Source organism: Nesoenas mayeri (assembly GCF_963082525.1).
Source record: "Nesoenas mayeri genome assembly, chromosome: 2".
Taxonomy (NCBI): domain Eukaryota; kingdom Metazoa; phylum Chordata; class Aves; order Columbiformes; family Columbidae; genus Nesoenas; species Nesoenas mayeri.
Window position 1 is genome coordinate 36,611,465 of NC_137543.1, and position 22,831 is coordinate 36,634,295.

General features: G+C 36.9%; 1 protein-coding gene across 1 annotated transcript in view; it reads right to left on the reverse strand.

Annotated features, from left to right (window-relative positions):
• The window catches only part of LOC308037369 (uncharacterized protein C8orf34 homolog), a gene marked incomplete at its 5' end in the record, with an annotated part of 143,302 nt that overhangs the window by 40,225 nt on the left and 80,246 nt on the right, over positions 1 to 22,831 (reverse strand). Inside the window, 1 exon segment of the mRNA XM_080339099.1 lies at positions 3,381 to 3,516. Within this exon segment, the coding sequence (XP_080195225.1) occupies positions 3,381 to 3,516 (136 nt within the window).

Genomic DNA, 22,831 nt, shown 5'->3' on the forward strand with positions numbered 1-22,831 from the left:
GTACTGACAGAGATAAAGGGAACCAGAAGCTGATAGTGTTATCCTCTTAGCACTACAGTCCAAATTTTGGGTCCTGATTTTCTCATCTATTTGAGTAGTACAATAGGAAGAAGTGAAATGGGAGGTTAATGAAGTCTGATGACAAATATTAATATCTCAGCATGTGAGAAACAACTGGTTCAGTCCATTCTTCTCACAAGTCACCGTGCTCCCATGTTGGGCCCATTTGTAGGAAGCTATAGAAGCCATAGAAGAGATAAGACACCTTGCTGTACTGTACCTTCTGCAGGTGCTTCAAGCGGGCACACAGAATTCAGTCAGCACTCCACTCAGGCAAAGGTAACTTACATGTGGCCATTAACCTGTTCTCTCTAATTGTCAAATAATGAGAGAGCTGTAATATTCTAGGGGAAAAAAAAGGCAATCCCAGTAGCAGGAGGGTCTGAAAATACACATTATTTTAATTAAGAAGTTGGGTGGAACTTTTATAAGACTTTGTCCTTTCCAAGTGAGACCCAAATAATTAAGCCAAATTAAGTTAAAGCTGGTACCAAGGAACTCCTTCAATTGTTTAAATAAATCCCTCTCAGAAGAGCCCAAATATGCCCAAGGAAGTGAGGAAGCTTCTCGAGGAGGTATCATAGAATGTAAATTGACTGAAGGGTAATGAGAGCAGAGTATTTTTTTTAAAAATACAGCAAAGTGAAAGAACTCAATTATGAAAATGCAAGAGTAAAATGAAACTTTTTGTCTGAGCCAAGAAGCACATTTCCTAACATTTGGAACTCCGCCAATCAAATTGCAAGTAAAAAGATGTATTCTTCCTACAGACAGCCAAAATACCTTCAGCAAACCTGATTTGGTAATCTGATTTGACAAGTCTTATTATCTACAGAACGCCTCCTGCCATTAAGAGGTGCATTCATTTCAAATCACTTTACACAACCAAAAAATTGATAAAATGAGGAGGAAAGACACCTGCTTAATTTTAAGTATGCAAAACAACAACTTCCACTAACTTCTTTTTCAACTGTATTCAAGTGTGCTTACAATAAAATCCCATAGTATTTATGTATATATAAAATCTGTGGAGTACACAAGACTACTTAGAGAAGAGAATACAGAAAAATAAAAACAACATTTCTAAAACAAATGAATAGACTAGTAAGTTATGTATCTTACAATAAATACTAGGCTTTGTCATAACAATGGAGAGAAATGCCAACACTGAGAAACTTTCAATGAGACAACCCAAATACTCAGGCTGTAGTACAGTCTTTTGAATGCCTATATAACTGCATAACACAAAACTGAATTGCTCTTGGAACCAAACAGGAAAAAAACCCTTGTCTTTGTGTCCTTCAGACAAATTGCTTCATGCAACTCTCCATACCCACTAGTTCAGCTGCTGCAAGAACACACCAGACAAAACTGCTGTGGAAGTACTGAAAGAGAGAGCCAACCGCACTAATAACTGTCTTGAAGTAAGAGAGGCAAGGTGTCTTCAGACTCAGTGAGGTAGGAACGTTCCAAAAGAACAGACAGACTTCATAATCTTGAAGAATAAATGCTAGTTTCCTCACTACTGAATACAAAAGCAATAACCATTTCTCTCTTTTGACTTCCCTTGCTACTGATGAGAAGGTATATTTTTTTAATTCCTTCAAAGTTTAACGAAATTGCTGAAGTGCAACAGAAGTGAAAAGAACCAGTCAAGCTGGTATCATCCAGTTCCTCACCAACTTCATTAAACAGGGTAGGGAATGAAACGAAGGTGTATAGGCTAAATAAAGCACTGCTTTGCATTCTCTGTAAGTGAAATGACAAAAGGGGATTTTATGAGATCTTTCTCTCACAACTCATATTTTAGACTGCAGAATCATGCAGCACAGCCAGTTAAAGGACAATAACAATAGCCAAGGTTGCTAGGTTTGGCTCAAGATCTGAGTCGTTTGTTCCCTGGTGTGCAGGATTGAGAGAATATATAGCATCTTGGCACCTGCTGTTAGCAGCTACTTTAGGGAATTTAAAATTTAATTAACCTTCATGGTAATCCGTACAAGATTTTATGTAAATTCAAAAAGACCATGTAGATATCTTAGTATTTTTCTTACCTTTCTACTTGTTAATCCATGGACAACAAAACCCAGTTGAAAAAAGGTGCCACACTTTAATGTAACTAGTTGTTCGGAAACATTTTACAACATAAGCAATTTGTTTTTAGTGAATTGGGAAGAATCTCATGATTAGCATGTTTGCTCCTCTCTTAAACCATAAGGCCATGCTGCTGACAGCAAAACTCCCTAGAATTACAAGGCCATCCAGCCATTGCTGCTCGGGCAGTACCGTGAGCTGAAGTTCCCCCAGGTTCCACAACTCCGCTAAAGAGATGCTATTGCATGGGTGATTCACTATGCCTGTTGCTTTGCTCCTAGAGCAGCAGAAAATGTTTTGAAGCCCCTCTTCCTCCGTAAGTGGCTTTTTAAAGCAGTAATTTACAAGGAAAATGGGAAAAAGTAGAAACGTAGGGTGGCATATGGCCAAACTTTTGACTTAATTTCACCACAGGTTGCTTTTTATTTACAAGCGGCTAATCCCCTCTCAATCTACACAATAGAGCAGCCACCGGCAAAGGCAGGCAGATAAAATTGGCATGCCTCTGTATTGTTCTTGCTAATCTGAACCATTAACAGAAGGGTGAGAAGGCTAGTTTTGTCATTTAAACAGGCTTAAATCCCTTCTCCAAACGTGCTTTTGTCTACATAGAAGAATGCATCTACGAAATTTAAGGGGCTTCTGTTAGTGTTGCGTTCTCAAGTTGATTTGGCTACAGGAACATCAACCTGTTTATTTGGCCCTCATACTGTAAATGCAAGAATTATTTCCAGCTGTCAAAACCAAAAGGGGTTCAAGCCGATTAAATTATTTCACAGAGGTGAAGCAGGATGAGATTATAAAGTGCTAAGAGGCAACTATTTGAAATCCTGAACTGCACCTGTGCAACTAGATCTCCATTTATACAGGTGCTTTTCAAATTGGATTTGAACATTTAAATTCCCCGATTCATCCCCCCAAAAACCACAGAAGCTCAAATAACTAATGAAATTCAGAGACAGAAAGGCTTAAAATAGTTTCAAGCTGTGAAGTAAAGGCCTAAGACTAACCATGCTCTTTGATTCATTGTTGATGTGACATATCAAGCACAAACACAAGTTGTACAACCCAAATGTCAGAGGTCATAGGGTAGCCAGTAGCTAAGTAATTATTTTTTCTTTAGCATTGGAGAGGTCATCACCTGGCCCATAAGCACAACACACAGCTGAAAACCTGTGGAACACAATGTATTGGTTAGCATGATCTGGTTTTGTTTTCCTTTTTACCTGGCACATCTTGCACAGATATTCAATGTGACCTTTGCTTGAGGTTCAGCCATATGAGCACTTCGAGTTTGATTGAATTTGCTCCCGGAAGACATCACACTTGTTACTCCTTCCATTCTTAGATCATCAAGATCCTCTGCAACAAGACAGAATGACTGGATGAACACACTATTAAATTCTGTAGCAATAAAGGTGCTTGACTTGTAGAATCACTAAAGAATGGAACAACGCAAAAATCAGGAAGACAACACACAGTTACTTGTATAAGAATAGGAAAAGGCATTTGAGAGGATTTTTATATATATTATCACCCTGTTGTCAGAGGTTCTTTGAAAAATATTCAGAATCATTTCCACTTCAAAGAGTGCTGCATATTTTTCAATCTTTATTTTTCTGATTAATTTATAAAAAAGTTGTCATCAAGAGATGCTGTTGTCCAATAGCTTCATTTGACGTAGGGCATATGAAAGAGAAAGTTAATTTTTTTGACTGTATGCTCCTCCTCTGATTTTGTTCATCGCCTATTCACTTAGCGATGAGAAAATATTGCTAAGATAAAAGTGTTCTGCTAAACCCAGAAAATGTGAAATGGATACATATATCACATTGAAAGAGAGCGTAACCTGCATACTTATACCCACCGTATTGTTGTAGTATTTCAGCAACTCAAAATAACAACTACATTTTCTACTACTATAAAATCATTCCCATTTTGCAGGAAGACAGCTGAGGCTCTCAGAGGATTTTTTGCCCAAGATCACACTGGAAGAGCATAGCTCAGTTATACGGTAAATGAATTCTCTTGGTTTACAGCCAGGGCATTCTTTAGCGTTAATCTGTGTAATGTTTGCTAATATAAAATAGACAACTTCTATATTCACAATGCATCCATAAAGCCCAATTTTCAGTTGTTTATAAGCTGGTTAGGTTCTAACAAGGAAAACACTATCTGCTATTAAATGCGCACCAATCATTCCATGTACTGACTGATGCGTGTGGCATATGGCATATGACAATCTAATTAAGATATCTTTCAGATAATGTATACACATATATTTTCATATATTTCTATTTACAAAAGAAAGCTGATGTTAAAGGATTTGAGTTAAACAGAAAGCACATAAAGGTGGAGTTGAAATCCCAACATCAGATGGGCAAAAGTCACAGAGAACTTTAAAATCAGAAAAGTCAATGTTTAGTTAGAACTTAAAATACACAAGTAGTCACTATAGATACACAGTGGAGCACCAGGCTCCTCTTCATACACAAAAAAGGGAAGATACAATTCCCCGAATCATTACCTGAACTGTTCCTGGTTGTCCTCTACAGTTCATAGACACTGCTCTTACCGCTGTGCTTCAAACTCTGGGCAGTAAGGTCAGATTGTTGGGATTATGCCATGTTAACAATGCTCTTTTTGGGAGACAACCATTTTAATAAGCAACATCCAAGAACAACAAGGCTAAACATAAATTAAACTCTTGTTACTAAAGTCGTTGAACTAGATTTTCTTATGTGCAATGTTTCATTTTAGTGCTTCAGAAAACTCTCCTCCCTCTCAAAATTTGTTGGCTTAGTAGTATAAATTGACATCTACACTGAAGTTTCTGGCATCGATTTATAACATTTCCACACCTTTTTCTTTAAATTTCATCGAATATACAAACTAATTCAAAGGACTTGGAAGGCTATATGATAAAGAATTATGAAATCAATCACCCATGAGTCATTTCAGAAAAAGGTATTACATATTTGGAACACATTATGTATTAAAATAACAACAGTCTAATTGTGCTTTAAAGAGGTGTGAAAAGTCCCATATTTTCTAACAGATGTAAAACACTGGATGGATTACAGTTTAAATGAAATTCAAGCATATGCCTCAGGTTGTTGGTTTTTTTTTTCCCTAACAGATGTGATTTCTTTAAATGATGCTTTCAGCTGTTTTCTGCTTAATTAACTTTTGGCTCTTTGATGACTAAGACTGCTTCAATAGAACAATGACACAGGCTGCCCTCTATCAAACCTTCTATATTTGAATCTGTATATCAAAAACACGCCTTCTTTCATTTTTAGTCAACTACCAACATTTTTCTCTGAAAATAAAATTAAGTGAAAATTTGTGCAAGAAACATGGATTTCAGGGGTGGCTATAGTGGTAGCTAACAAAGAAGTAGGTACAATATTTTGCAGTATTGATCTATTGTCACATTCAGTTAGACAAATAGCAGTAGTGTGCACGCTAATGTGCAGGTTGAAAAAAATAAATAAAACCCTACATCATATACAATTGTTAATTTTTCTCAAGGAATTCTCATTGATCTAGTTCATCATTGGATAGAATTTTTCCATGGCAAACTATGAAGAGCTGCTAATATTCCAGCTAGACAGAGAAGTATAACCCCACCTACAAATCCAAAGAATGATTACAGCATTTGATTTCTCTTTGATTACTGCACTTCTGCCTTAGAATTGAATTATTTCAGTTTCTTCTGGATGCCTCAAATTTACAGTGCAGATAATGCACCTTCTTCTCAGTAAAGCAACTGGGCTTTGAGAAGCTGCCTGGTTCCCAATACCCATAACTTTGGATGAGAATGATTGACCACACTCAAAGGCCCTTAATTAAAAAAAAAATCATACAGTAATTTTAATATTAAGTTCTCTGTGTGTATGTACTGTTCAACAATTGATGCATGTTTTGCAGAAGGATATTTGTTCATAAGTAAGTATGTTATGAAAATAAATACAAACAGCTAGTGCAATTATGCATTTTAAGAGTAAAAAAAAAAAGGTTTACGAAGGTTCAGACATTTCTATGTAACATCCAAAAGAATCAGTCTTAGCAAAAAAGGATTTCATTGAGAAGTCAATTCAGTTACAGGGTCTGGAACACTGAATCTTCCTTTGCTAGACCAACTAGGGATGATACAGCTGAGCAGTTCAGTGATTTTATTGAGCAGCAATGAGGTAATTCACTGAGAAAAGAGAGAAAGAAAAGCCAAGTTGGTGACTGCTTATGTGATGGAAGACAAGAATACTGTGAAACTTCTGAAATCCTTAGAAAATGGTTACCTATCTTTGTAGAGGGATAGGCTGGAACTTCACATAAACTAAACAATTTCACATTAACAAAAGTTTGTTATTTTAATGCATGACTGTGCACTGTATGTCTTTGATTTAATGTTATTTCTCTGCTATTCTCTACATGAATAGAGTATGGGAAGACCCTACCTTGGTCCTACAGCAATTTCCATTAAGTAAGTTCTGTGTAGGAAAAAAATCTACTTATAAAACAAACACTTTACATTTTTCTCAAATCAGCAGTTCACCAAAATAAATTCATATGGTTGCAATCTTCATGCATTGCCATAACAACAATACACAAAAATACTTAGAAGCGAGATAAAGATCACAAGTGTAATACAGCACAGCACCGCACCAGATGTTTTCTATGTTAATAATAATGCTGCACTAAGCTAATTTTTGTGTGGTTTCTGGTGGTTTTTTTTTGTTTGTTTGTTTGTTTTTAACAGACAAATTTCATCAAAAAGGGAAGGCAAAAATGGGTATCTGCTTCAGACAAACAAGAACATAGACATGTAACCAGGTAATGTTTTTAAATAGGATGTTGTTTGTAATAATTTACTTCCTTTCTTTTTGGGGAGGATGGGCTGGGGAGAGGGAAAGGGGCACAAATGCCAAGTATTCTAGACACTGTGCAAGATTGATTCATGGCTTGCAATGAGAGGGTGTGGAATCACCTTACAAACTCTGCTACACAACTCGCACACCCTTCACTTTAAGGGCAGACCTCTTCTTACGCAAAACTCCTATTAAATGCAGTGAAAGTTCAGTTGCACAGAAAGCTCATGTAATCAGGCTACGTGCTATGTTGTTTGATATGACCCAGTCACTTTTGTCTCCTTCCTCCACTATAAAACATGTAGCAATTTCCCAGGAGTAATTCAAGAAGTATAAGATGCAAAGCAAGAAGAATTCCTGGTTCATCTTTTGAGAGGTTATGACAGCTCAGAGTTTGCCTGTTCAGTCTAACACTAAGAAAAGCACTAAATGTTTTCATGTGAGAGTAACAAATTCAGATAATGAATTCTGATTTATGTTCTTGCAGGCCACCAGTCAATCCAATGCATCGTAGAATAATGCTTCTTTCTTTGAAGCAATGAATTTCTCAGGGCTGTGTTCTTAATCATGATAGACATTGATGTATTCCATGTACACAGCATTGATTTGTCAAAGATTGTTGACTGAAGCACAACTCTCAATATGCACTACTACTCTCATTAAAACAAACAACCCCACACACACACACCTTCCCCTCCCAATCAACCCAAAAAAAGCCAGACAAAAAAAAACCACTGCCAACAGCAGTTCTGCTTGCATTACAGGCATTTATGCTGCTTCATATGCCATACTTGTTAACTTACTATGTTAAGCAAGCTTCTCTGTTCCAGATACATTTTCTTACCAATATCAAGAGAGCCCAATAAAAAATTCCACCTTAATTAAAAAAAAAAAAAAAATAATGTTGCAACAAACAGGAATTAAGCTTCCAAAGAAGAACCATTAATCTAGTTCAACTGATGTTCCACTCCTTCAGGATGTTTAATCATTTACTTCAGAAGAAGCAAAACTGGAGTTATCTTCTGCAATATACTAGCTGCAGGACATGTCACTTTGTTTCTTCTTAATCATCTTTGACTTCAGTGTCATGAAGAGGACAATGCTATTAGTCTGGTACATACGTTCTAATATGTCTTCCTATTAACATCTTCAAATATTGGAATTTGGCCCACTTCAGATCCATGCCATAGACTATGATGCAAATATAATCCTAAGTAAATCCATCAAGAGACTTTTACTCCTTACAGCCATTTGAGATTCCTGAACCCAGTGTTCTGAAGATGTCTTACTTTTTAAGCACCTCAAACTGACAATAAATTCCCTAAATGTTTGTGCTTCCACTGATGGAGGCATACAAAACCAGTTGAAGCCTGATGCTGCTAAATCCTTGAGCTTGCATATCCACCTCTACTTGTATCATTTGTCAGAGTCAATCCAGCAAGAATTCCACCTCACAGTCAGAACTGCAAAACCAACGTGGGACTAGAGAAAGCAGCACTGCTCACAGGTACAGAAACACCCAATGAGTCACTCATGTGAGCTCTTACTTTTAACCAGCAAGAGTGAGAGGAATCTGTCTTCAGTTTCTCCACCTTCCTACACATAGGAAGCCTTTTCTGACAAAGATGCTCTACTTTCATTAGAGCCCACTTCAGTATCTTAGACAACTACTGGCCCACAGGGCTCCTGCTTATTCTCCCTTTTCCCACTAGGTGAGAACTTTGTTTACTACAGAAAATAAAATACTTGCAGGGAAGACTGCACTGACTTAGGGGATGAGAGTGTCTCCAAGACACAATGTCTGGGCTTCAGACCCTTGCTCCAAAACGGGCAGATGATATTTATAAAACAAGTCTTGGATAACCCAACTGCCCAAACCACTGACTGAATGCAACATTATAGTCACATTTCATTTAAATGAACTAAATCTACTGTTGAAAAGAACTGGCATCATGCCCTCTTCCCATTCCCTACCGGTAATCCTAGGACAAATGATCTAATACCACCAAATAAGCGCCACTCGCCCACTAGTTCATCAACAATAACTGATTACATAACCACTGTTGCTGTACACCAATACTGATTTTTAACTCACTGGTCAACACTATCAACTAGGTAGTTTCATTCAGTGCTAAAGAATTATTTCAAACGCTTTATTTTTACAATAACAGGAATCTACTGTTGATTGGAGAACAATAATTAGTTCTACATTTCCAATAAAATAACATTTAGAATATTTCACTTGTTACATCACATTCTATAATGTATTACTGCAACTGCCATATTTGTACAAAAGTACTTGCACTTTAATAACAGTATAAAACCAAAAAAGAGTCGTAATAAGAAAATCCACAAAACAACCAAAAATTCTGGACTTCAGAAGACACGTAAAGCAATGTATTTTAATGTTTTTCCTTGGCAAACTTTTTCTTTTTTGCACTTTAGCCTTAAGTAAAACAACTTGCAAAATTAAAAGCAAATTTTGATCACTACTTCTTAATCAGCTCCAATTCTGATGTCATTTATTTATGCAACCACTATATGTCTTTGAATATGCAATTCAGACCTCAGTCCAACTCTGCATTATTAAAGAAAACCACCAAAAAAAGCTTTGTCATAATAACAGAATAAGCCATGTTTAAATCAGTAACTTTTTTTTCAAAAAAATCAAAGCATTACAAAGGAATGTATATATTAAAGGTTTCATTTTGTTTTTTATTTCAGTTTGCTTTTATATTTTCTAACAAAGAGGAGCCAGTCATAATATTTTTCAAGTGTATTTGGTTAACATAGTACAGATGTTCCTTACAGTATATATCCAAAATACTGAATTTCACATTACATTGTCGCTTACAGTTTTATGAAATCTATTTTGAATTAAACTGATAAATTTGCATGCTGTTGATATGAAGTTTTATAAAAATGAGCTAAGATGAATAATAATTCATTAATTCAGTAGTACACCTCACTAAACTTCAACCAACTACAGTGAATTTTCACCAAGTCAGAGAAGATATTAAACGGTTCAGCTTTCTATGAATCCATTTTTGCACTGAGCGCCACATTCATATTTCTTCGCATCCACCTAATTTACTCGAGCAGCCCATTGGCAGGATCAAGCTCAGCTGGCTTGTCAAGAGGCCAGTGGCAATTCATCCACCCTTTATTGAAATGAAAGTTGAGGCATAGCATAACAATTACAAATAATCTTATGGCAAATATTTCCGGTGACACTGAACCTTCCAACAGCTTTCTTTGGAAAAATTGTTGGTACAAGTATTTTTGGAGTGCCAGTTAGAAGAGCATCTGTATGCTTTCTTTCACAAACCTATCTAGAGCAAGGACTCCTCCAGTGGAAATATCTCTATTTCCTTAACTACTTCTTTTTTTTTTTTAATTAAAACTATCAAATTCCAAACGTAGTCAACCACCTTACTTGCCCTTCAGAGAACCTTCTTCATGAAGAGAGGAAAACACTAAGAAAGAAGCAAGATGCTTGTACAGATTAAATTTTCTACTGAGAAACTAGTGCAACTCTCATTTTTAAAAACGGGCTTTTCAGTCACGCACCATACCCAAACACACCCGGGCTGCAGACCAAGCTGTTGTGGTAGCAAAGTTCCAGATAATTTAGGGACTCATGTTTGAGTGATCTCAGACTGGAGAGTTTGGGCAGGCAGAGAGAAAGCAAACAAATCTTTAAACTCTCTGTGTGCACAAGTACAGTTAGCAAAGTGTGTTGTGTGTAAAAGTTCATAGTAAGCTCTAGGTGCACTGAAGTCCTGACTGAGACAGTAACATGTCACTAATTCTATCATAAACTCCAAAACTCTTAGATAATAAGCTAGACGGAACAAAGTGAGGACCTTTGTTATTGCTCCTCAAACTTCCGCTTAGCTGCAAAGGGGCAACTGCCCTCCTTACTATCTCTGCTAACTGTGAATCAAAAATAAGAATAAAATGGCATCCAACAACAGAAGTTACATCATTTCTTCCAGTTCCATCCTTCTATCAGCTTGCATCAACTCTGCTTTGTCCCGAGACAAGACCATCTGTTTTGTATCACTATTCCTGTTTTGGCCAGACACTGGGACATCTGGAAGACTGCACTGTCTACACTTGGAGAAACAGACACTGAGCTGGATACCATCAGCATACCAATGGCATCACAGCTGACAGGACATGCTCTTCCCCACTCATTCATTAAATTCATACTCCTGATGTCTTTTGAGAGAGGGTAGAACAAAATTCTTACATATAGTTTTATCTCTCCAGCTGGGTCTAGCAGATATGGGTCTAGCAGGTATGTCAAAACTGTCCCACATATCCAAGAGATTAGCTAGGTAATAAAGTTTCAAATAATAAATACAGTTTTCCAATATTTTTTTTTACTGAAGAGAAGTAAATGCTTTCTAAAGAAACCTATGGTTACTGAGAAGCCTGTGTAGTTGGGGGTGTTGTATAGGTGCTGCTATCTAATTTTATTAGATTGTTTCGTGTAACCTACCAGTTCAGTGCACTATTGGCTTATGTTTGCTCATGCTTTTGGTTTGGATAAGAGAAAATGAGAAGTTACTAGGTTTTGCCACGATGTTTGCACAAGCACACTGCAATAAAAGAGAGAGATGGCTGAAATGGAAAATAATCTAGTGGTACATCTAATACATGTGGTTGCTACACTTTCACTGAATGTTGCAGGACAAGATTATTACCTAAATAATAAATCAGGCATTGCAGAATGCTGGTTCATGTAACATTAGCTCATGCCTACTATGTCATACATCATAGAGATGCATTTTTTTTTTACTCAGCACCACTTCACCTTCTGGATATGAATTAGAACCACACACTTCTCCAGAAGATCTCCTTTCAGAACTGTAAAACCATCTTGTAAACAAATCAGAGAATGTTACCTGATAATTCCACATTTCAAGACGCAATAATGTTAATCATGACTCCACTGAACTTAAGTGGAATTTGTCATGACTCCACAGACTGAAAATTTATCTAAAATATTGCAAGTTCCTCTCTTTTGGGATTCATCTCCTTAATATGAGAACTGTGAAACTCCTGTAGATCTCAAGATGGTTAAATGTGGAGTCCCCAGTAGTGGAACAGAATGTGAACCACAGCCCCTGGTGTCCCCTGTATGTCATCCTCTGCAGAATACCAAAATGGCAGGCTAACCATTCAAAGCAATCCTATCAATTGGGAATGAGACAGAGATGCTAGAATGGAAAGCAAATTCAACATCAGATAGCAAATGTTCCTCAAAGAATTGTAAAAAAAAAGCAGATGAAAGAAACACAAAAGCCTAGGAAGCACACACTTCATATGCTGGAAGGAGGCAGCAGAAGAGTACATCATATCACACAAGATAAATTACTAATTCAGTATATTTTCCTTCTCAAAAAGAAGCATCTGTACAAAATTCCTAGAATGCAGGTAGCGTGACTGATAACTTAAAAATGAAATGAGGTCAAACTTGCAGTACATACCATATCAACAGGAGGAACAGAGGGAAAAAAAAGAAGTCTAAACTGAAAGCACCTTCCACAATAAACAGCAGAGGAGATACATTTCAAGCAAAAAGAAAACAGGTAGCATTGGAGTGGAAGGAAAGTTAGGTCAACACAAAAAGGCCAAGTGATTCATGGCTTTTAGTCTTCAGGGGCACTAGCAAAGCTCACTGGCCCTGAAATACCATGAGTTCGGGTGGCAGATGAATGAGGTCAGACTCCAAGGTGCTGACCAGCAGCCACCACGGGTGCAGTTGTGTAATCCTGTAGCTTGTTCCCAGTGACAGAGAAAGTTTCTCTTATTTCTCTGCTCTCAGCCTTTTCCACCACTCCCAGTCATTTTGGTGCTTGACTCTGATCTGACCTTGGTGTGAGCTCATTCAGGGCAAAAAGATTATGCTATTGCTGGAATCTTCTGCACATGGCTTAGCGAGTCACATTGGCACACTGAGAATCATAGAGTCATAGAATCATTTCGGTTGGAAGAGACGCTTAGGATCATCAAGTCCAACCATCACCTAACCTAACTCTAGCACTAAACCATATCCCTGAGAACCTCATCTACAGGTCTCTTAAACACATCCAGGGATGGTGACTCCACCACTTCCCTGGGCAGCCTGTTCCAATGCCTGACAACCCTTTCCATGAAGAATTTTTTCCTAATATCCAATCTGAACCTCCCCTGGTGCAACTTGAGGCCATTTCCTCTTGTCCTATTACTTGCTGCTTGGGAGAAGAGACCAACACCCTCCATGCTACAACCTCCTTTCAGGGGCCATACAAGCAGTAAAATCAGTTTAAAGCAAAAAGAAGAGGATACAGACTTGCATGAAGGGACAGAGTAGGAAGTAGGATCATCTTCTTTAATGAAATAAATCAATCATATTCAATTAGGCTCAGCTCATCTCTGAGCCATACCCTAGGGGGTAAAAGCATTAGGTATTTAAGAAATACTAACAGTTCAGAATATGAACATGTTTCTACAGGACTAAAGCATCAGAAGAGGAAAAAAAAAAAAAGAGATGTTTATCAAAGAATCAGAAATAAAAGTAAGCAAGACATCATTGTTACACTGATGGAAGGACACCCCATCTGCAACTCACCACTGCTGCTTTTAATGACCTTAAAACTTAGTGTAATTTTGCTCCTCTCAAGACATGAGAATCAAAGTTTTTCAAAAGTAGTATTATAGCAGAATATTCAAGTATGTATTCATGAAAGTGTTCCTAATATATTATCAAAATATGATTCTTAACAGTATGTGTTAGCACATGATTTTTGATTTTTTTTTTTTAAATATTACATTTGCCAAATAATCACTGCCTTTCTGTTTTTTTTCTTAATTAACTGACTAATGCCAAGCTGAAATAAACTAATATGACTGAACTTGTAAATAAGTTTGAGCATGAGAAGCAGGTTAAGATTTTTTGCTATCAACACAATGTCTTGCCTTCTCATCTTTTCTTCATCTGTTTTAGAATTCTTGAAATACGGTAATGTACATGAATTAAATGAATTCTGACATTATTATATGACTATAAGGATCTTTTTAAGTCAATGCAGATTTAATGGATGAGTCTTGCTCTACCAATAGCTAAAAGAAAAACTGAAGTTGCAGCCACTTTGACAGTTATCACAAATGAGAGAGGTCATCCATGTGCTCAAAGAAATTTTCAAATCTTAGTAATTTATCAGTTTCATCATCATGGATACAAATATTATTCTGAAACTAATGTACAGAAACATTTGCTTATCCACAAAACAACATCAAATCAAGCCAACTGTATTCCTCCAAACACAACAGCCCTTGTTTCCCAAAACACAAGAAACAGTTTGTAACAGCTGATAATGCTTCAGCAGATCCACAGAAATACTTTGTGCAGCTCCCAAATGACATTTTCAGTTATCTATGTACACTCAGAGTTCACTTTCAGATGAGCACTCCAAAACAGCCCTGAGCAAGCAGCTCTCCTAGCTGTCAAAAACTCTTATTGTTTCCTGTCACGTGAGCAGCTTAGTTTGTAGTTCTCATAACCCTTTCAATAAGCACCCTGAGTAAATACCCATAGCAGTTAACATAACTTCCCATCACACCACTGAAAATCTCCCATCTGTTTAACGTTTTTTTTTCAGGTATTATCTACTTCTGAAACATTTATCTATGTGAAGATCCAATATAATGTGAAATATTGCAAAATTATTGCCTATAGAAACAAACTAGACCAATACATAATAATCCAGTTCTGAAGAACAGGTTATCAGAAATTGAATACCCAAGGCACTGGTGGTATAATTGTGATGTTTATAGAATCTGGAAGTTTTAATAGAAGAGTTCTGATTCCTTAAGCAAATACATTATTCAAACTTTTTCACCAATGCTTTTGAATACATCACTAGCCAATCAATATTCAAAGATGAAAAAATAACAACTGGTCAGCAGCCAAACCTTAACAATATTTTCTCTCTGGAAACTAGACAAATATTTAGAGCAAAGATCACAAAATAAGTATTATTTTTATCAGATCATGATGTGAGTATTCATAAAAAAAAATCAAAACTATAAATTCAGTCTAATTATTTGTGACTGACATAACGCAGTTGCTATCAGTTTCCTGAAAAATGCCAGGAAAATGACTTCCTTTCAGAAATACTCCAATATGTCAAAACATTTTTCTTTCCCTCTAAGGGCTTCCAAGTAAGCATGAAAAACATTTGATAAAATCCCCTGCAAAGACACATTTCCCCATTGAGCCAAATGGAGAAATAGGTCTGCAAACTATTGTCAGACACCTTGCCAAGTCTCCTCTATCCTAAACATTACTTGGAGTACTTCTGCATTTATGTGATTGGGATTGAGTAATTAAATCTGTGACATTCTAAGGAATTGTCTCCTCACAGTCATTAATTCACATTTGCCTATGGTCATATAAACACTAACAAACTATTAATAACTGAGAGTCAGAAACACAAATGAAATGATACATAAAGTTCCTTTGTATATATAAAAATTACAACCATTCAATCAGCTTCTGAGTGTCCTAACTAAAACACAGAGTAATCCATACATCAAGAGAAAGCGTTTGACTTTGATGAACTGGAGTTATTTCTAGAGATGTGGCTGGTGAGCAAGAGGAAACAATTCCACAAATAAGCATTAATTAGGAATGACCTAATTAGGAATTAGGTCTTCTCTATGTGTAGGAGAGAAATGAGGACTCTGCCCTGCAGGTTCAATGCCTGAAGAAGCAAATATATGTTCAGTTGCAGTTACTTTTACTGTAAGAGGGAACCACCACAGTGAACAGTATCTTCTCCGCAAGGCACATGCAGGAGATGCCCCCAGCTCTATAGTGTTTTGTGGATGAAACCAGCTGATTTGCCTTCAAGTGCTCAGAAACCAATAAGCAATGAGAGGAATGTTTCTACATAAAGAACTGTAAAACCTGCACATGGCAAGTATGGCTTACTTTCTCAGTCTCCAAGATTTATATTTTCAGTTGAGTTTAGCTAAGCAAAAGATTATGTACGAGAACAAAATTTGCATTTGCATTTCAAATAAACGATAAATAATTATTTAAAAACAATAAAAATAAAGGCAAATTTTATATAATACAAATGTTACTTTTTCCAGCCTATGGGACAACACATAATTTCAAAAATAGGAAAACTTAGAAGTCAATAACATATAAAAGTTCTGCAATGACGTAGGAATGTTTTGGAGAAAAACAAAAGTATGTTCTTTAGTTGGAAAGGATAAATACATTACTATCACTTTTTTATTATGAACTATGCCTTTAAGAACAATTTTGTACTCTTGTTTCATTTACAACATCTTTTCAAGTTTTTATTCTCATCATATTGAAAAGAAAACAATCTCTTTATAACTTCTGGTTTTGATAAAGTTAGGGGAGAAACCTTTTTGAAGCCACAATTGGATTTGTCTCTCTTTGCATCTGGTTAAAAATCAAAACCGAAAAATCCTACTATTTGCATATTTATTTATATTTAATTATTCCCAGGACTGTAAACTTTCTCTGAAGAAAATTAAAAACAACAGGAAGAGTGTAAGCCTTTTTTTTTCCTGTTTTATTCCTTCATTATCGGATACTTCAAAGATACACCATTTCTTTACAGAGAAGAAACTTGTTACCCAAAAACCAGTAAGCCAATAGATGTAATCTTTTTGTATTCAAAACTCCTCCTTCTGTCAACAAGGCATATCGTAACCTCAACTGTTCAGCGCAGGAATGTATAAACTTCATGCATTTAACACCACATGCATACATACATATCCTATTAAATTTTCATTTCTTTTTCAGCTGCTCAATATCTCAATATTTTACTAACCACTTCCATCTTCATTTTTCTATGTTCTTCTAAAGGTGACTCACCACCTCTCTTCCTATGATCACACTTCCCTCCCCACAGCAAAACCTTGGCTTTAAACGCATCAGTGGCCAAACTCATATTTCACTGCAGTGAAGCCCGGATTTAACTCTTTTAAGTGTGTTTCCCGTGCAGCTCATTCTTCCAAGACAGTGATGATTTAAGGCGCAGTTTCACGATCAGTTTAAGCTGAACGAAGTCTGTGCTGACACTGAAAGAGTCAAACCTGCCCATCTGCCACTTCAGCTGACTGACACTTCCCATCCTTACACCTGCAGCTCTGCTTGTGTGGCCACAGGGAGCTGGGCCAGGGAGCTTTGCTCTTTCTTGCTGGGTTGATTTTTTTTTGCCCAGCTCAGACTCACTGTTCGATATTTTCTTTGAGACTTCTGGCTTAGACATGGGCTTTTTTAAACAGGCGATCACAAGAGCTGATTTCAAAAGACAGCTTTTTTTCTTTCTCCCACTTTGGTGTCTGGGGGATGTAAAACCAGTTAAAATAGGGTTATGAATGACTATTGAAGTTAAAACAGAGGATGCCACCAGGAAGGACCTTCATAGAAAATAATGACCCTATGTCACCTTGAAATATCATTTTTATTTTGCTTGGAATGTGAACCTGAAATCCTGTAGGCTACAATTTGCACAAAGATTCAGTAGATATTAGAAACGAGTTTTTAGGACTTATTTTAACACCTCTTGTTTTGGATTTAGTTTATGGCAAAAATATTTTATGTCCTATCTTGAGCTCATTGTAGTAGTACAGAGACAACATACAGAAATTGCCAAAATTTTGACAGCTCCAAAACAAATTGTTAGAAAATAAATTTGCTAAAAATAGATATTAAGCTTAAATCAATACTCCTTTATACTCATTTCTTCTATGAGGGGTGGGGGAGGGCAGGGAGAAAAAAAAAAAACAAACAACAAAAAAACTCCCACTACAATGATAATTGTCATAAGGACTCAGAATACAGAATTACATACAGCAGCTTCCGACTCCATAGACTTCAAATTATTTAATATCAAAGATAATTAAGATCCTTATGTTTAAATCTAGCACCTTTCCTCTTCATAGTCCCATCTTTGTTGTCTCACCTTTGCCCAGAGGCACATTTTAGGGTTTTGGTTTTTTTTCAGATTTGATATTTGGACATATTCTTACTGTATCTGCTTTTATTTATTTTCCAGAACTCTTACTGTGTGGTGGTATAAACTAATGATTACCCCTGATTCCCTGATTTCTCTTATTAATTCTCCTGTTTCTGAATTTCTCATATCCTGAATTCTTTTCAGTCTCTGTAGACTCCCACTCCACCACTTCTCTTGCAGTCAAAATGTCCTACATCCAATAATACTTACTGCCAGTGCATTCTCATACAAAGAACTATGTCTTCCTGAGTGCTGGGTCATTAACCGAAGGGAGAGAAGCTGGCAGCGCTACATCTGATGCACTGCAGGTGCACTGCAGTTACTTCAGAGAGGTGTCTAAGCCAGCCCTGAACATGCAAACTCAAGGTACCATGAGCCACAGTGACCCTGTGAATCACAGCAATGCCTAATGAGCTGCTCGGTCCGCTCAAAATTGCTACATACACGTCACAGAAGCCGGCACTGCTGGAGGTACCTGATTTGGACTGCTTGAAGCTGTCCTTTGCTTGCATGGAAGTCACAGCATTTACTGCAGTATTCATAATTTTTACCTGACGAAAGTTGGTGTCATTTGTTTAGACAGCAATCAAAGTAGACAAATGCAATACTAGAAATGATAGGTGGGCTCAACAGCTGTTTAGAGGCCCTTTTATTTATGTTTTTGTTTTCAGTATCTTCATTTTATCAAGGCTTTCCAGAACACTCTCAGAATCACTGGCAAAACACAATTAGAAAGAATGGCTGGCCAAGCAACAGCCTTTTAATATATGTTGAATCAGCATTTTTCAAGTAAGAACAGGTAACAGAGTTTGGATTTTGTCATGTTATTTACTGTTTGCAGCATTTAAAATTACATTAATGAATTTTAAATTCAATGTTGTACTGGATATCATGTTCAACAGTAGGAGGACACACCTTGCAACAAACAATGAAATTAAAATTCTGCCTGGTCAGGGAAAGAAACACACACAAACAAATAAACAAAAGTAGAGGTAGTTATTTTGTAAGCAGCAAACCTAACGACTCTTGAATTCTTATGGATTTGTGTTACATCCTAAGAATTCCTTCACACTAATGTCAGTTGTTTACTTCCATGTTTCTTACAGGATCACTTCTTTTCCTCTCCCTCCTTAACTCAAACAGCCTGTCCAAATTGCTTGAACAAGTCAGCAGATGCTTTGTTTGATTCAGACCTATAATACTGATCAATCTGTGATAGTACCTCTTTACTTCCTACTGCAGCTTCAGGGATGGTACTAATGAGATTGTTTTCTATCCAGATACCAATTTTTGGGACATTTGAAGGAATTTCACGTATTAGAGACCTGAAAAATTCTACTGAAATTTGTCAGTAGATTTAAAAGTGACTAGGACTAAAACTTAAAGAAAGAGGGACACACCGTACATAATCATGTAGGTGCATATAAAACCAGCCTCACAGGAATCCAGGGGCTGAAAACCTGGAGGTGGAAAAGTGGTATACAAGGCGTATCGCTACTGGTTTACAACACACTAAGCTCATGGCTTTGCAACTACGTTACTGTGAACATTTCCACCAGTTAAATACACACTGGATAAAACAAGTGTTTCCCCTTATATCAGATTTCAGTAGCTGCAACTTTATAACCTTTTGTCCTTAAAATATCCAATATATGAGATCTCTGGCAGACTCACCCCACCTAATGTTTCTACCAACCGAAACCATCTTCCCCTCTGACAAACATCTCCTGGGCAGAAACAGGCTTCCCAAATGTGCCCTGCGAACACAATGGTGATCCACAAGCTGACTTAGGAGCAGATCAGATGTCTCTGCCCTGAGGGCTCCCATATCTATTAAAGGTGCAGGGCAAGGCAGATGGCTGAGGGTGGCAATAACTCCTGCCAAAAATCTCCCACCGCAAGTCTGTCAGAAGCCAGACACAAACCAGTTTATACTCATTAATGGTTTTGCATGCGCTTTTGCATTCCTTCTCTAAACTGGAATATAGAAAACTGTTCACCTTTGGTCTGTCTCCAGTAATTTCCATCTCACATTTTCCAGTCTCCTTGCCTTCTGCTGTATCCATTGCGATCAGAGTGACCAGAACCAACAGTCTTTGTATCAGAGACAGCTCACTGGCTGCACATGGGGACAACCAAAAGAACCTTGAAATAAGTTAAACAGGTTTTGCAGTGCAGACAATGCTACATTTTGACTTAATAGCATGGGCCAAACGTACCTGGCCTATCACAACCATTCGCATTAATTCAGTAGTTTGAAAATTGTAATTGTTCTTTCTTACATGTCCCCCAACATTTCTCAAACACAAAATTCACCTACTGTCATGTTGTTAATTTTTAAAAAATTCTTACACTTGTTTCTGGTCTTGACCAACTTGGGTATTTTTGTGTAATGCTGTAAATATCAGCTTACTTATTAACTACCCCCACAGCAGAGAATAAAAATATATTAAACTATAGCATTCTCTAAGAGTTATTCCACTGCTACTAGATTGCTAAAATAATAAATATAGAAAAGTATCATGTATTTATTCATTACTGTTAGCTTGCCACATGAGCAGCTTCTAATCTATGACAGCATTTTATTTCTCACTTTGTTAATATTTTATTTCCTTAGTATCCATTTGTGAGAGGCTTTGACAAAGGCTTTTTTATGAAAGTCCAAGTAAGTCATACCTAGTGGCACTCCTTAGACCATATTTTGCTGACACCTTCATAGAATTACAATTACATACACAAAAATGGGAGGGACAGCTGCACTCAAGCCTAGTCACTAGAACAAGCCCTTTTTATAGCTTTCTAGAAAGAAAAATAAACCTGACATCACTATGCACAATCACCTTTAAAATGGGGGTAAAATTCCTCCCTGCTAAAATGGTTGGTTTTCTAAACATTGAGAGAAAAGAGAAAGCAAGGATTAAGTATTTAGTGTTTGAGCCCAATATTAACCTCAGAAGCAGTGTTACAGCTCATAACCAAATGACTCCTTTCTCATCTGAAGCTGCGAAATATTTATACAGAAACATCTCTGTCTTCTTTCTCAAAACTGGATCTAGGAACTAGCTAACTAAAAATTAAACTACATAAGTGAACTCACAGAAAAAATTAAATACCGATTTTTAAAGTGAGTCATACCACTTGAAGCAAGTTTTCTAATAAATTCAATTTTTATTGTTTTAATTTAAAATAGGCATTTTCTATTTTCTATTTTTATTACACAAGATGTTGGCTAATAAATAAGCACTGGACTCTGTAATGTTTCAATTAAAGATATTTGTAGAAAGATATTCAGTGGGAGTTAATGAGACCAGGATATTACATGCCAGGTGACAAATGAACCAAATGAACTTGTAATTTTCCATGTCACAAAACTGATGCTAGTAACATAAAGAAAACACATATTTATAATTCTTGACAATTCTTGGAATACCAGAGTGGAATAGAAGTGTTCTGATGTATGCTGATAAAATGTGTGGGACAGGGGAGGTTAACAAGCAGAACTTATCTATTTATTTCTAATGAGACACTGAACATGTTTATAAGCTCCTGAACAATCGTCACTAATCTTCACATAGAGGTGACCTGCAACACCGCATAAATGTAATGATACGCTACTAAAAGTCCAAGTCTAACTTATGGTTACAAACTTTCTGAAATTTCATTCTGTGGCAAAGATACAAGTAAAGAAATGTGGTTTCACCCTGCATTCACAATTCCATCAGCAAAACCTTTCCTTGTATTAAATGGTTTTGTAAAACCTGGAAGCTTCCGCTTTGATGCGGCCTGATTGCACCACCATCACCAAAAGTATTTTAGCGATAAATGTCTTCACACTAACAGTGGATGACTGATGTTCAGATGTCCACGTTAATCCTCTCAGCTATATTCAAGAGTATTGTGTAATTAAGCTTAAACATATTTAATTCAAAAAATAACAGGTTTCCTATACTTCTACCCAATCCAGAAGAAATTTACCTGGCACCAGTCAGCATCTGCCTCTCCGAGCACAGGGCCTTGGAGCTCCCAAGCAGCTGGAAAGCCTGCGGTTTAAAGAAGCTCCAGCTCTAACCAAAGATCAGGTTTAAATGCTACACAAAGTCAAAGCACCATCCTAACCCTCTCCTAACACCAAAGCCTAGGCATCCCTCAATCATCAATCCTGAAATGGGTGGCCCGGGTCTGTAATTGCTCAATACACATCGGGGCTGCTGCTGAGCCCCAGATCTGGCCAGTCCCACCTGGCTCCTCCTCCGTGAAATCCACATTCTTGTCGATTTCACAGCCCCTATTAGTAGGGAAACTGACAAGTATGTCAATTGCACCGGCCTGCAGCAGAGGAACTGGGCATTCTCAAAGAGAAAACTTTAAAATTCCTGTTTTGATCCTATGCAGAAAAAAACAATTCAAAAATAATTAAAATATCTGCTATCCAGTCCAATCTAATACTCACACTTTTTCTTTAAGGCATGTCTAAATAGCCATTTGAATTACAAATGTTGCAATTTCAGAACTAAAGTGCATTGAAAAAATAATCTCCCACTTTCAGTGATCCCCAGGGTACAAGGAAACACAGAAGAAAGATGTAACTACTTGTCTCAGGGACTGCTCCATTCTTTTATTAGCAAGGACAACAATGCCACAACATTCATTCTTAAACTGTAATTCCTGACTTCAAATTCAAAATCTTAGAGCAATCCTTCACTCCAAGGCAACATCTCTATAAATAATACCCTCTTGTGAGTAATAGAG